Source organism: Siniperca chuatsi, linkage group LG9, assembly GCF_020085105.1.
Source record: "Siniperca chuatsi isolate FFG_IHB_CAS linkage group LG9, ASM2008510v1, whole genome shotgun sequence".
NCBI classification, from domain to species: domain Eukaryota; kingdom Metazoa; phylum Chordata; class Actinopteri; order Centrarchiformes; family Sinipercidae; genus Siniperca; species Siniperca chuatsi.
In genome coordinates this window covers 20,329,584-20,344,577 of record NC_058050.1, presented here as the reverse complement: position 1 = coordinate 20,344,577, position 14,994 = coordinate 20,329,584, and the positions used below count along the sequence as shown (strand labels likewise).

The 14,994-nt window shown below is 39.8% G+C and overlaps 1 protein-coding gene across 5 annotated transcripts in view; it reads left to right on the top strand.

Moving 5' to 3' along the window:
- LOC122881519 (RNA-binding motif, single-stranded-interacting protein 3-like) overlaps window positions 1-14,994 on the top strand; it is a 114,213-nt gene that overhangs the window by 41,628 nt on the left and 57,591 nt on the right. For all 5 annotated transcript variants that reach the window (XM_044207799.1, XM_044207798.1, XM_044207801.1 and 2 more), the window contains exons 3-4: window positions 1,644-1,702; window positions 10,898-10,989. In XM_044207799.1, coding sequence (XP_044063734.1) covers window positions 1,644-1,702; window positions 10,898-10,989 — 151 coding nt within the window. The remainder of the gene's footprint in view (window positions 1-1,643; window positions 1,703-10,897; window positions 10,990-14,994) is intronic.

Below are 14,994 nucleotides of genomic sequence, written 5' to 3'. Positions count from 1 at the left end.
TTCCTCCGAGTCTCTCTCCCCCTCCCTTCACTTTTTTCATCCTCTTGGCTCGTAACCTCCCACACTGTATCTTCCCCTGGTCTCTCTGTCGTTTCTGTTGTCTTCCTCTTTTTCTCTAAAAGGGTAGAGGGAATATGCTTCCATCCCTCGCCTGTGGCCATCAGCCAGTCAGCCAGTCAGCCAGCTTGTCAGTCTGTCAATCTGTTTGATAGTCACTCAGCCAGCCAGTCAGCCATTGTGCAGTAGTGTTAAAACATTAATTAAAAAGTCTCATCTACAGAGCCAGGCAGTGATCCAGACTGATCTAAGCAATCCAAGCTTGTCTCAGTCTTTTTTTCCCTCTCTCTTCCTGACTCTGTTTTCCCCTCTCTTTCTCCCACTTCTCTCTTCATACCTTCTCAGCCTCTTTCTCAGTTTTCTGTCTGTTTCTCGCTCCTCCCTTTCCAAGTGGACTGAAAGACCGGGGCTGATAAGAAACATTATTAACTTCTTTCTGAGAGAGCTGGAGAATAGAAGTGGAATGGATGGGAAAATAAGGGAAGAAGACAAAAAGAGAGCCAGAGGTGTCAAACGTAAGAAGGAGAGTAAGGTAGCGAAATGGACGGTAGACATTTAAAGTTGGCAGAGAGAACAGATAGAAAGAGGTATGGAGGTTGTCTGTCTGTCTTATAGGCCCTCCAAGCAGGATTGGGTGCCATACAGATGTCTGGTTATCATCATCATTTATGAGACAGTACTGTCTGTGTTCTGAGGCCTGCGGGTGGGATTTCAAACAGATAAGGACAGAATGGATAGATAGAAGCATAGATAGAAAATGTAAAAAATGTCTCAGAGGAGGTAACATTTCTCGAATTTAGACACTACTTTGTTCTACCTAGGTACAGAGGTGCTTTGATCTAAATGCTAATGCTAGCTTGGAAACATGCTCACAATGCTAACATGCTGATGTTTAGCAGGAATAATACCATATTCAGCATCTCAGTTTGCGTGTTTGCATGCTAACATTTGCTAATTAGCACTAAACACAAAACAAAGCTGAGGCTGATGGAAATGTCATTAGTTTTACAGGTATTTGGTCACAAACCAAATACCTGTAAGTATTTGACAAATTAAAACTTTTAACAAATACTTGCCAGTCCAGGCAGGGTTAAACTGTTGGTTTTCATTGTCAAATTTATTTTTCAGTGTTGACAGACATATTTTCAGTAGAGCACTTCCCTACTTGTGACTGTCAATAGCCAGATGTTTTTAAAAGCTGCTAAGCGTGGTCGGAACTCACTCAAAACGTTGATTTGTGAAAGATATGATTGGAGGTGTCGCTACATCCGTAAACATCCTGCCCGATCAGTATTGTGCATGTGGAACTCTGAACAGAGATGAGAAGGAAGCAAGATGGCTCACTCGTTAGCTACTTCCATACACTATATATGTAGTTTACTTATTTTGTCATATATCAGAGTTATGAATGCTGGGCCACTTGGAGGTTGCTTCTGGGCAATTGAATTGGCCTACCCTAGAGCAATACAGCATGGCTAAAAATTTGTTTGCATAAGACTCAAACAACAACCAACATTGCTTAAGATGTTAAAAATAGCAAAAGTGATTCAACAGCTAATCAGAATGTTTCATTGTTGTTTTTACAGATATGGGAAGATTGTGTCAACAAAGGCCATCCTGGACAAGAACACTAATCAATGCAAAGGTGAGTGAGAATCCATTGACTTTATTTAGTATGGTTATCTGTTGCCTTGCAAAGTCACCCTATACTTCACAAACTCATTTTGATAATGAGATTTGTAAGTCTGGAAAACATCAGTTGAGAACTGAATAAACTTGGCAGCTTAAAGACAGACCAATCAGTGCACTATGGGGAGTGGTTTTGTTTTAATATATCCCTTCCTCTCGTACTTTTTTTCATCCCCAATGAATCCAAAGGTTTTACAATGGTCAAAAATGTTGGTCAACAGACGTCAGTGTGACGTCAAATTAAAACAAATTATTATAGGTTGTGTGAACCACCCAGTGTGCTGTTGCAAGTCCATGTGTTTGCCTCCAAATTGTGTGTTTGGCTATGTGGTAAGAGTGTGTGTTTTTACACTTATACAACACAACAGTATTGACTGCCATAATGAGCATGTCATCCTTTAATCTATCTAAATGATGCACTGCTAGAGTACCTTTATTTTGTTTTACTTCTCTATGAAGATGATTTCAGGATTGCACCCTAATGATACTCAGAGTTAAGGAGCTTTTGAAAGCAAGATGTTGGCATTGTTGTCATTGGCCAAATCAAAACGGAGAACACCATACAATAACCACAATGTGTTTCAAATAGTCTCTGTGGGGAATGAGGCTCACTCAAGTGTCTTCTGACGAGGGTCTGCTTGATTGTTGGAGTGGTCTGAACAAAGCACTAATCAATATGATTGTAGCCGTCTGCTTTTGAAGAGGCACACAAGAGCATGTGTTCAGCATGATTGCTGCTCATCTGCCAGGGCTGTACTCAAAGGTATACTGACATGGTTTAGGACAACAGCACAAATGCCCTGTAATCAGCGCATCCACTTCAGTAGTATGAATGAAGGAAAAGCCAGTTTGATACCGATGACATACTGTAAATTTTAATGTGAATTTTTAGACTTCATCTGCTGTGATTACTTAAAGGGACCAAAATCACCCCAAAATCAAAATACATATTTTTCCTCTCACCTGTAGTGCTATATATCCATCTAGATTGTTTTGGTGTGAGTTGTTGAGTTTTGGATATATTGGCCGTAGAGATGTCTGCATTTTTACCCATTGCAATTGATCCTACTAAAAAGTATTGCCTGTGTAGCCAAAGCCTGATATAGTGTTCTGCTATGTGCCATAGAGCTCCTTTGTTGTCCAAAAACAATTAAAAACACATCAGTGAGCCACACTGTTGCACTCAGTGACATGTTCCTTCATTACCATGGACATGGGCACTGTGGTTTGTTTTGAGTGAATTCTGCATAGTTCTGCGGCCATAAATACTCACTAGAGCACCAAATGTGTATAAATCCACAGCTGAAAATAGTCCTCAACAAATACACTATTTACTCCTGTTTGAGTAACATTTGCTAAAAACTACAGTGCTCAGCTGTTTGAGGCAATAACTTAAAAAAAAATGAAACAATGTATTTGTGACCTGTTTTTAAAAATATACATCTTTAGAAGTGAACTAAGAATCAATATAGAGCAAAGGTTTGAATTTGTAGCTGGGGGAGTCACATGTGATGGTGCGCAGCTACAAGAATGAGCTGTTGTATTGTGCACATAAATCATATGCTAGAGTCAAATACACATTAGCTAGATACAAGGACAAAAAGTAAAAGTCATAAAGGTAGGTGTGCCCCTGAGTGTTGTGCCTTTTCGAAAGAGAATAAGGGTAAGTGTATGGGAGTAACAAATGTGATTTTTTACAAATGTGTGAAAATCCGATTTAAATAATCAATAATACAAAAAAGCTGTGAAAATTTACTTTTAAAATTACCATTTGCTGCTCAAACACAAAATAGTTGAACTATCTTTTATGTTTTTATTGTTTTTTTCTTTCCTTTTCTGCTCAAATTTTTATAATTACTAAACATTAGAGACTTTGAAAACTGAAATGAAAACTGATACATTCAGCAATAAATGTATGCTTATTATTTAATGCAAACAATAACCAGAATGCAGCAGCTGCAGCTGTAGCAGCATAAGCGATTTTTACATGCTGTGGCCCTCATCAGCAATTTCACTGCTTGTGATGTAGACTTCATACATCTCTTAGCCAGTTGTTAACTCACAATGAAGGAGTTTCATTATCAGTCGGCCATTAGAATGCCTTACAACCGGATAAGTGTTGGTTTGATTGCAGAGGCATTCAGTGGGGACAAGATAAGTGCTTAGCGTGACTAAGAGAGTACAAATTGGCACAGTGAGTTCTCTTGGAAAGGGAGGGATGGATGGGAGGAGGCATGGGGAGGTGGAGGGAGGGAGTAAAAATAACCTGGGGCTGACAGAAAAGGAAGGGGACCCTTTGAAACTTATGATTTAGCAGCCAGCCTCAGCCAGAGAGAGAGGTAGAGAGCGTGAGAGATCTAGACAAAGAGACAGGTAAATAAATAAGGTCTTCATCCTTTGCAGTCTGCAGGGATAGTCTTCCATAAGTTTGTAAACAGCTGTTGTCATGTGACAGCCTTGTGATCCCAATTTCAGTGATGATTTTACTTCATCTAAATGATTTTGTGGTGTTCTGATATTTGATGATTCCTGGGGCTTTTAAAACACCCCAAGCCCCGTTCAATAAACGCAAAAATGCACTGTCTTCAAGGCTTCTTTGTCCCTGAAAAGTTGATGTTTCTCTCTGGAACAATATGTAAATATATTAATATATGGTACATAGATACATTATAATGATAGCCCTAAAAACACTATCCTGAGAATTACTGTTAAATTAATTATCATTTCAGTGTTGTTCTCTGAAATAATATAAAGATTTTCTTTAAGTCCTTTGTAGCAGGTTCAATGTTAAATACACTGACAGTTTTCTAGTTAACAGCGTGGGAGCTCTGGGGGAGGGAGAGGGCACAGAGCACAGGATGGAGGAAGGAAGGGAGAGGAAACCACTTTAGATTGTAAAGGATTTTCATTTCCCAAAGACAAGCGCCCTCCCTCTCACCGTCTCCTGCCTTTTCTCCGCCTCCCTCCCTGTCCCTTTGCAAATCTCAATCTCTCTCTCTCTCTCTGCCTGCCACTCTCTCCCTCTCCCCTGACTCACTGCCTCCCCCCATTCCTCTTTTGCTCCATCTCTCTCCTTTTCCCTCTGTACTCGGTTAGCCCATTCTAATGGCCCAAGGCCAGGAACTCTGGGAGCTCAGGAGATTAGATGGGAGCTAGGGATGTGTGTGTATGTGTGTGTGTGTGTGTGTGTGTGTTTGTGTGTGTGTGTGTGTACTCATGTTTATCTGTGCTTCCATCTGTGTCTATGAATGCATGTGAGTGTGTATTCACGTGTGTGTGCACTTTGTAATAAAATGTTTTTTTTTTTCATTCACGAGTGGAGTATTTGTCAGGCCTGACTGAGCAAGTTGAATTTTCATCATAAGGCCACAGATGGGAGGGACAGGGCACAAATGAGAAAGATTATATAATTCAGAGATCTTATTTTCATTCTTCCCTTCTCTGGAAATATCCTTATCATCATGCTCAGAAGACCTATTACTTACATTCACATGAGATGAGAGTTTTCACCGAAGTAAAGAGGGTAGGTTTTAGTATATAGGTTATATGAACATTTACAAATTACATGTTGGGCAAAAGTGTGGCGTAGTGATTTGGGAAATTGTCCATCAGGAAGGCATCTGCTCACAGACTCAACAAGCTTCCACCTGGTTGAAGTGTCCTTGAGCAAGATAATGAGAATATTCTGTCTCTGATACTTGACCTCTGACCTCCCTAGGAAAAGGGGGAAATACATTTTCAGAAAACACAGATCTTTCCTTGAGTGATGAATATAGTTAAAGCAAATGGCGAGTTTCAAGGCTGATGTTCTATCACACCGAACTAGTCAATGAGATGAGCACTTGGAGTAGAAAATGTCTATCATTCATGCCTCTAGAATGGTGAATGGTGTGACATGTGTTTCTAACTCAAAGCTAGATTGCATGCCAACATCTACAACAACTCCATATTTTATTAAGAGATCGTGGCTCCTGAGACATGGACTCTATTTTCTGGTACTGTAATACCAAGGACACATTTGATATGAGCCACACAGTTGATTGGTAAATCACTGTAAACAGAGCAGCTCCAAGAAGTGGCTCTTGGTTACATTGCAGATTCAAGTCTCAAGCCTCTAGTTTGAGGGCTGTAAACTGGCAGAATCGGTTGATTATTCCTAAGTGCTATGTTTTTACTCTACAGAATCTCCTATTAGCACCATAAGTTACATTATAAATATTCCACTGACTGCGTTCATCTTCATCAACAAAATAACCTGCATTAAAGCTGTGCAAATATGCTAATCCCTATAGTATTATACTGATACCACGTAAGAAAAATACTATACTACTGCACCGTGTAAGATAAATAAAAACCGAAAAATGTAGTTACAGTACAGTAGTTAAATAAAGTCATTAGGCATAATACTGAATGACAGTGTAATACACTGAGTTCCTATTTTTTTTTTAAGTATTCTTGTTATGATATATATTACATAAAATTATGTCAAAATCATTTTAAGGTTACTCTACCATTATACAGGACTTGTTGAATTGTTACAATGTTACAATGCTTGTTGAAAGCACCAGCATAATTTTGCGTCTAACACACAAAGTGAACCAACAGATTTTATTTGTTCAGTGTAGCCTCTTTATTTTGTCTCTGTAAATTTAGGACCACAGGTTACTGATGGTGAGTGAAATTACAGACCTGCTGTGTCATGGAACAACCCACAAGCCACCCCACCCCCAACACACACACACATCACAGAAAAATCCATAATGAATTTCATGCTTAATAATTACAAAGGAGGAAATGGATATGGTTAAATAAACTACTTAACAAATGAACTACTCTAAATGAGTCAATTTGAAGGTGTCACAGAGCTGTCTAGGAGCTGTATGGTCTTGTAAATATGATTTGTTTTGTGTAGAGGCTTATGGATCTCAATAATGAAGTGAAACTTAACGGATCTGAAATGATATTATGTTAAGCTCCGATAAAGGTTTGTGACATTAGTAACGTATATGGCTGGTACACAGAAAACTCATACAACTTATTATGTTAAGTAGCAACATTTGTTATCCTTAAAAGAGTACTTCAGCCAATTTAGCATTGCACTCCTATTACATTGTTGGACTCTGGACAGTTAAAAAAAAAGCATCTATATCAATGTAGCAGAACCAGAGATATCGTATTTTTTATTCCACGCACACTTCTTCCTTGTCAAAACCTGGCGCTTACATTACCCACAATTCAACTCGAACACCAACGGTTCAGTCAGAGATTTGGGTGTGTTTATGCTAGGAGCAGGTAATGTAGCGCTGAGCCGCTAGCCTCAAGCAGAGGTGAGGAACGGACTACAGAGGTCTGGTATGCCACTTCTTTCTAACTCCACACCCCCAGATTTTTCATTAGATCAAAAAAAATTTAAAATCTTGTAGTCTTCAGCTGCAACCGACGCTGACTCAAGTGACATCACTTGAACTTCATCAGTTTATGATGAGCTACCACTGGAGCCACAAAAGGCTTTACACAACTTTTTCCACATATAGCACATAAAATAAGGATCGAACACGTCACCATTTTTCTCAGTAAATATATTTCTAAAGGTGCTATTGAAATGAAATATTCACCAGATGTTGGTAACAACTCATGAAATCTACACATTCAAAGAAATCAAACTATAGATGTCCATAAATTAAGTTGTGTGTTATAATGTTAAATGACACAGGGAAAAAGTATTGAACACTGGGAGGTGCAAAAAGGCATGGAAAGCCAAGGCAATTAGTAATTAGAAAGCAATCCTGCCCCTTGTCAGTGCAAATTAATATTATAATTAATATTATCTGGTTCAGTCCCACCTGATGGCCTATAAAAAGGTGTCTCATTATCAAGGTGTCACAGAAGAAACATCTCATGATGGGTAAAAGCAAAGAGCTCTCGCAAGATCTTTGCAACCTTATTGTTGCAAAACATACTGATGGCATTGGTTACAGAAGGAATTTAAAACTTCTGAATGTTCCAGTGAGCACTGTTAGGCCCATCATCCGGAAGTGGAAAGAACATCATTTCACCGTAAACCGGCCACGACCAGGTGCTCCTCGCAAGATTTCTGACAGAGTAGTGAAAAGATTTATCAGAAGAGTTGTTCAAGAGCCAAGGACCACTTGTGGACAGCTTCAGAAGGACCTGGAATTAGCAGGTACAATTGTTTAAAAGAAAACGATAAGTAATGCACTCAACCGCCATGACCTGCATGCACGCTCACCATGCAAGACTCCATTACTGAAGAAAAAGCATGTTGAAGCTAATTTAGTTTTGCACAACATTTGGACAAGCTTGTGACACACTGGGAGAATATAGTCTGTTCAGATGAGACCAAAATGTAACTCTTTGGATGCCATAATACACATCATGTTTGGAGGAGAAATGGCACTGCACATCACCCCCAAAACACCACACCAACAGTTACAAGTTTGGAGGTGGAAACATTATGGTGAGGGGCTGTTTTTCAGCATACGGTACTGGCAAACTTCATATAATTGAAGGAAGGATGAATGGGAAAATGTACAGCGACATTCTTGATAACAATCTGCTGCCATCTACCAGAATGATGGAGATGGAACGAGGGTGGACATTTCAGCAAGACAATGATCCCAAACACACAGCCAAGGAAACTCTCAATTAGTTTCAGAGAAAGAAAATAAAGCTGCTAGAATGGCCCAGCCAATCACTTGACTTGAATCCAATTGAAAATCTATGGAAAGAACTAAAGATCAGAGTTGATAGAAGAGGCCCATGAACCTTCAAAATTTGAAGACTGTTTGTGTGGCAGAAGGGGCCAAAATCACACTTCAGCAATGCATGCAACTCGTTTCTCCATACAGGAGGCGTCTTGAAGCAGTTGTTACCGACAGAGGCTTTTGTATGAAGTATTAAATGAATTTCAGTAAGCGTGTTCAATACTTTCTCCCTGTGTCATTTAACATTATAGCACATAACTTAATTTATGGACATCTATGGTTTGATGTATTTGCATGTGTGGATTTCATGAGTTGTTATCAATATCTGGTGAAAATTTCATTTCAACAGCACCTTTAGAAATATATTTACGGAGAAAAATGGTGATGTGATCAATACTTATTTTACCTGTTGTATGCAGCAGTACTCCCCAACACCTGTAAACAGACTTTGATGAGTTGATTTCCCCTTTAAAGCACCAGCTTTATCAATACAGTCGCTCTATTTCAACAACCATGTCCACTGCAGATAATGTTGAACTACTCCCATCAAACAAAAGCCTTCTGTTTTGGACTAGTGGTGATTGAATTATCATCATCATTGTGAACTGTGTTTTAGGTTTTATTTTCCCACTAATTACGTGGGCAGTCTGTGGTTAAACCCATTAGTTAAAGTGTGAGATATGAGAAATGGAACTTTTCAAAATTTTCTGCAGTAAAATGAAAGTGTCGTCTCAGGCTACTGATACTGAAATACTGTATGTTTGTGCATTTTCAGTTAGTTCAACTGTTTTGGTGTGGCCCTAATTAGATAAATATAGATAAAAAACTGTGAATGCTTGTGTATGTGGTGTGTTTTCTCTGCATACTGTAGATGTGTGTATCCATGCTTGTCTGGATGTGTTTTTGTCACAGTCATTAATGTCTGCTTATTATATGTGTACATACTACAGTAAGAACTTGCATGTGTGTTTGTGTTATCCTATTTTGGCTAAATTGTGGGTTTCTCATTAGCAACAGCATAAATATTTGTGTGTGCAGTACATATCTTGCTGTGAAAGCAGCTTGCTGCCTTTGAACAATAAAAATTCATCTGCTTATCAGCAAAACAGAGTGTGGCTCCAAGTCCTGGAAAAGACAGACAGACAAGAACAGATTTTAGGAATGAAGTGTGTGGGTGTGTGAGATCAAGAAAGAGTGAGAGGCATAGTATATTCCCTCATTCTTAACATCTTTACATTTAGGATTGTATTTAGTGAGGCTTTAGAAATGTGGATTAATTGTGTTAACATGCATCCCACTCAAAACTACGGCTGGAATTTCAAAGCTGCTGTGCTTACCGAACATTTCATTGGCTTAATGCATGTGTGTCAATATCTCTTTTATTAGTCTCTCATATAAACAGTCAGAACTATTCTTGTACTAACAGTCTCTCAGTTTTGTTCACATAAAACACACACACTTGCACGCAAACTGTCATTCACACTGCAGACAGTGTGCTTCTTTCTGTCTGTTTGACGTCTCTTTCCAGCCCCACCCATGTGACCCAATAAAACAGGGTGTATTTCTAAAAGTAGAGATTGATATGTGTGCGTTCAGACCTTTTGTTCCTCAGTGCTTCCTGTAGGGCCCGACCTAGATCCCCAGAGCGTCAGCAACTTCACAGATACACTGTGCACACATGCACACACACAGAGGTACACAAAATGACGCAGACCTTATCACAATAAAATCGACTGATGCTCATTCTCTGAATCACTTTAATTGCTGCATTAAATGTAGAGGATCTTTCTTGATGTCACTACGGCAGAGAGATACAGTACTGACCACTACAGACTGGCAGACAGAGTTTGTGTAGTACAGGGATGATATAAGCTCACATGCAATACAGTGGGATATTAAATGTAAGACAATAGGAAGCCAGGAGATTTTACATGCAAAACTCAAGAAGTCTTTTAACATTGAGTCACTATACACATGGTATAGAGTATGTGTACATAGAGAAAATGAATCGTGAACAGCCATGAGTGCACTGAAAGACATTAGAGTCATTACAAATCATAGACATGATTTCATTAAAAAGAGTCATAGTACACAAGAACTTGAGCAGACATTAGACGATATTTTGGATCTGTTGTGACACCAATTCTGTTGATATTCTGTGCTAAAACACATTTAATGGGGAGAACTAGCAGCTTTCATTAAATACGTGACCTGACTTGATTTTGACACATTTCTAGGATTTATGCAGTGTTGAAAACGAAACACAGTCTTGGCTTTCTAACAGAAATGAACACTGGCTGGTTTTGCACAGTAATATTCAGGACATTAACTGATATTCTTTTTCTTTGTCTTTTTATCCTTTTCTCCTCACCCTGACTCCTCCCTCTCATCATCTGTGTTGTCTGTGTGTGTACGTGTATGGACAGGCTATGGCTTTGTGGACTTTGACAGCCCTGCAGCAGCCCAGAAAGCTGTGGCCTCACTCAAAGCCAGCGGAGTCCAGGCACAGATGGCGAAGGTAAGCTTCACCCCGCCCTTAACTCTCTGGTCTGCTTTACTTGATGTTATTAAGGTTTTTGGCTTTCTTGTGATGCTATACTTCAGGTAGACTCAATCACTGTCTGTAAACCCTGGAGAAAGCTGATGGTGTTGGTGGTGATGATAAAGACGGTGATGATGGTTGATGGTCTTTGTGGTCACAATAATAATAGTGACAACAGTAATGCGATGTTGATAATCATAACAATGATCACGGGATTTATTGTATGTCTGTTACATTGATTCATGTGAGACTGATAGGTACAGCTTTGATTAAATCGATGATGAGATTATTGATTGAATACATATAGAGTTATTGATTAACGACCAAGATCATGATGAGATTATTGATCAAATTCACGAAAGGATGGGAGGATTGAACAGGTGATTTAGATGGCTGAGCTGGTTTCCTTTTATCCTGGACTTTCTTTCACCTGTTTTCCTCATGTATCTGCTCTCTATTTTCTTCTCAAATACTAGTAATCATTTGTGGTAGTAGTAGGTGTGTGTGTGTGTGTGTGTGTGTGTGTGTGTGTACAGTAGCTGGCAGTTGGATGCCACAATGCCATGCCAAAAATTGTGGCCCTAACCAGCGCAATCACATTACCAGTCAATGCGTGTGAGAAAAAGACACTAAATAGCCTGCCTTGCTTTCACATTCATTAAAGCTGTATCGCTGCATACTTCCTTTTATAAATGAGAGAGGAGTGCAATTAAAATGGGCCAGTCTTCAGACACCAGGAGCATCCCATTGAATTAAACAGCAGCAAGCCTCTGAGCCACCTTTGCCTTGCTCTTCTATTAAACCTCTTTTCATTAGACTTCCATCTCTTATTTTGTTCCTAACTGCTTGGGGCATTTGGAAGAGCAGTGTTGATGTGTTTAGCTGTTATTAAAGAGAGAAGAACCCTCGACTGCTTGGAGATTGAGTTTTCCGGAGGGATGGAATGGAGGGCAAGGAGTCAATTCCAAATGAAATTACACAGACTTCTTACTGTTTCATGAACTAATTATGCACAGAGCTGCTGATGTCCCGGCTAACTTTCCTGAATAAGGGTACAATGAGAGAGTCAGTCTCAAACACACTGATGTTGGATTTCCAACTCGAGCCTCTAACATTTTGTAAGATGAGCAGCTTAATTGGGGGTTGACAAAATCTTGGGTTTAACACACTCAGTACCAATTATACTGACTGAGACAAATTTGTCAAAGAGAAAACTCATGCCATTTCCCACATCCTTCTCAGAGTACACTTATATTTTGTAAATTAGCTAGGAAAGAAACTTTTATTCTTAATTCTAATCTGCAAGATAGTTGAAAGCTTTTCCACCAAAGACAGCAGTGAGGTGGCAGTAGCGAGAGAAAAAGAGATGATTAGCTTTTTTGAAAGGCAAATATTGATTATTTTTTGGGGAGAGGAGGTTTGGAGAAAGGTGTGGAGATTGAGCTGTACTGATCTGACATTGAACATCACTACCAAGCCTGTGGTGGACTGAAACACTGGGTCAAACATAGTATATATGTGAATGTCCTCATGAGATCTAATCTAAAAGATACATTCGGCACAAGCATGCCATGTGGTCAACTGTAAATATCCAAAAACATGGCACTTAAACTTGGGAAATATTAGTAAGTTAAATAAACCAGACTTGATAGTAATATAATAATAATATAAATAATACCTGACATGGGATAATATTTCATTATGCCGGCTAAAGGGGATTCTTTCAATACATATATATGCATCATATATATAAAAGCATAAATATAAAAATACAAAGGTAAACACATGTATGTCCTACAGCTTCATTTCCATGGCTTATAAAGTTTACTTGGGTTCGGTCTACCCCCGGCTCTCCTACCAGTTGGACATGCCTGGAAAAGGAAGGTGCACAGGAGGCATCCTGATAAGATGTCCAAACTGCCTCAAATGGCTGGCCCAGCCACCCTACAGAGGAAACTTATTTTGGCTGCTTGTATCCAAGATCTCACTTTTTCGATCACTACCCAAAGTTCATTACCATAGTGAGGGTTGGAACTTAGACCGACTGGTAAATCGAAAGCTTCTGGCTCAGCTCACTCTTCACCACAACAATCCGGTACAACACCTGCATTACTGCTGCCGCACCAATCTCCCAACCCAGAGGGAGCAATCCATCATTTTCCGGCTGGTAATCCATGGCCTCAGACTTAGGGGTGCTGACTCATCCCGACCGCTTCACACTTTACTGCGAACCGCCCCAGTGTGTGCTGAAGGTCACAGTCATGAAGTCAACAGAACCACATCATCTGCAAAGAGTAGAGAAGCAATTCTGAGGTCCCCAGACACTCTCCTCCCCCTGGCTGCACCTTGAGATCCTATCCATGAAGATCATGAACATCACATTGCTTCGCCTGGATCTGAGGTTCAACAATCAGAGGGAGCCTCCTTTCCAGCACCCTGGCATAAGCTTTCCCAGGGAGGCTGAGCAGTGTGATACCCTGACAATTGGAGCACACCCTCTGGTCCCCCTTTTAAAAAATGGGAACCACTGCCCGGTCTGCCATTCCACAGGCACTGTCCCCTATGCAACACTGAAGAGGCGTGTCAACCAAGACAGCCCTACAATGTCCAGAGTCTTCAGCATCTCATGGCAAATCTCATCCATACCCGATGCCTTGCCAGAGAGGAGGTTCTTGACTACCTCAGAGACCTCTGCCAGGGATATGGGTGAGGCTTCCCCCGAGTCTTCAAACTCCACAGAGGACGTGTTGTTCTGGTTCAAGAGTTCCTCAAAGTGCTCTTTCCAATGCTCGACAATATCCCCAATCTGGGTCAGCCGTTCTCCTCCTCTGCTGAACACAGCCTGAGCCATGCCCTGCTTTCCCTTCCTGAGTTGGTTTGCCAGAACTTCCCTTAGACCAACTTAAAGTCCCTCTCCATAGCCTCCCCAAACTCCTACCACATCTCTGCAGCAGAAACAGTTTTATCAATGGTTTCAAGTGAACATCTGTGTCTTTGTCTTTTCTGGTGGAATTTGTGAAAATTATTTACTTCTTACATTCTTAATCTCAACACTATAACTGAAGAAAAGCTCTATGATGTGGAAATAGTGGACATGGAACTTAATAGAGTTCCACAATCTCTCCACTTTTCTACAGTCATACTTAAAAAGGTGAATATCATCATTTATCCACATATCAGAGGTAACATTTTGAGATTTGAATGAGATTTTTCTCATTCCCTCACAACAAGGGTTGTATAATCTCAAATTGAGATACATAATTTATTTTAAAAACTCACTAAAATCTCAGTGTGAGAACGGAAAGCATGCTTACACAGTCATTGAAGTTCAAATTCAATAGAAACATATGTTTTATAAATCAATGATTTAAAGTAAACTAATCTTCTAAACATATATCAAAATATTTAACCAAAACATAAGTCAAGGGTGTCACTAGAGGAACACAAGCATGATGAGTAAAATTAAACAATTCCATTACACCTAAGAACTCAAAGCTGTTCCTAGTGCCATCATTAAAATCCCCAACCATGACTTTATTAGGCCTGAAAAGTGTAGACAGGGCATCAGAAAAGAGCCATTTGGTCCAGGAAGACAATAAACTAATAAAACAATAGAGAGGGTTATCATATGGGCTTTACAGGAAGAGAAAATTGTGAAACTGGGACCCAAATGTAGTCGCAGGGTCATGCTTCACCCATACATCCTTAATCCTTTGAGTGCAGATTAAATGGGGGCCTGGCACTGTTCAATGATTGGGGCATACTGCTCTGTTTACTGCCAAAATTCAGTTAAAATCATAAAAGGCTAAATTCTTTGACTAGAAGAAGTCATTAAGCATGAAGAACTTATTTAACTGAACATTGATTGGAGGCACCAGCCTACTGTTTTGCTTGTGTCGAGCCTTAGGCAGCATTTGCAGAATCAGGGGATTCCTTCCACAAGGCTTTGGAGCTCTGCAGCATCGAATGGAAGTGATCATT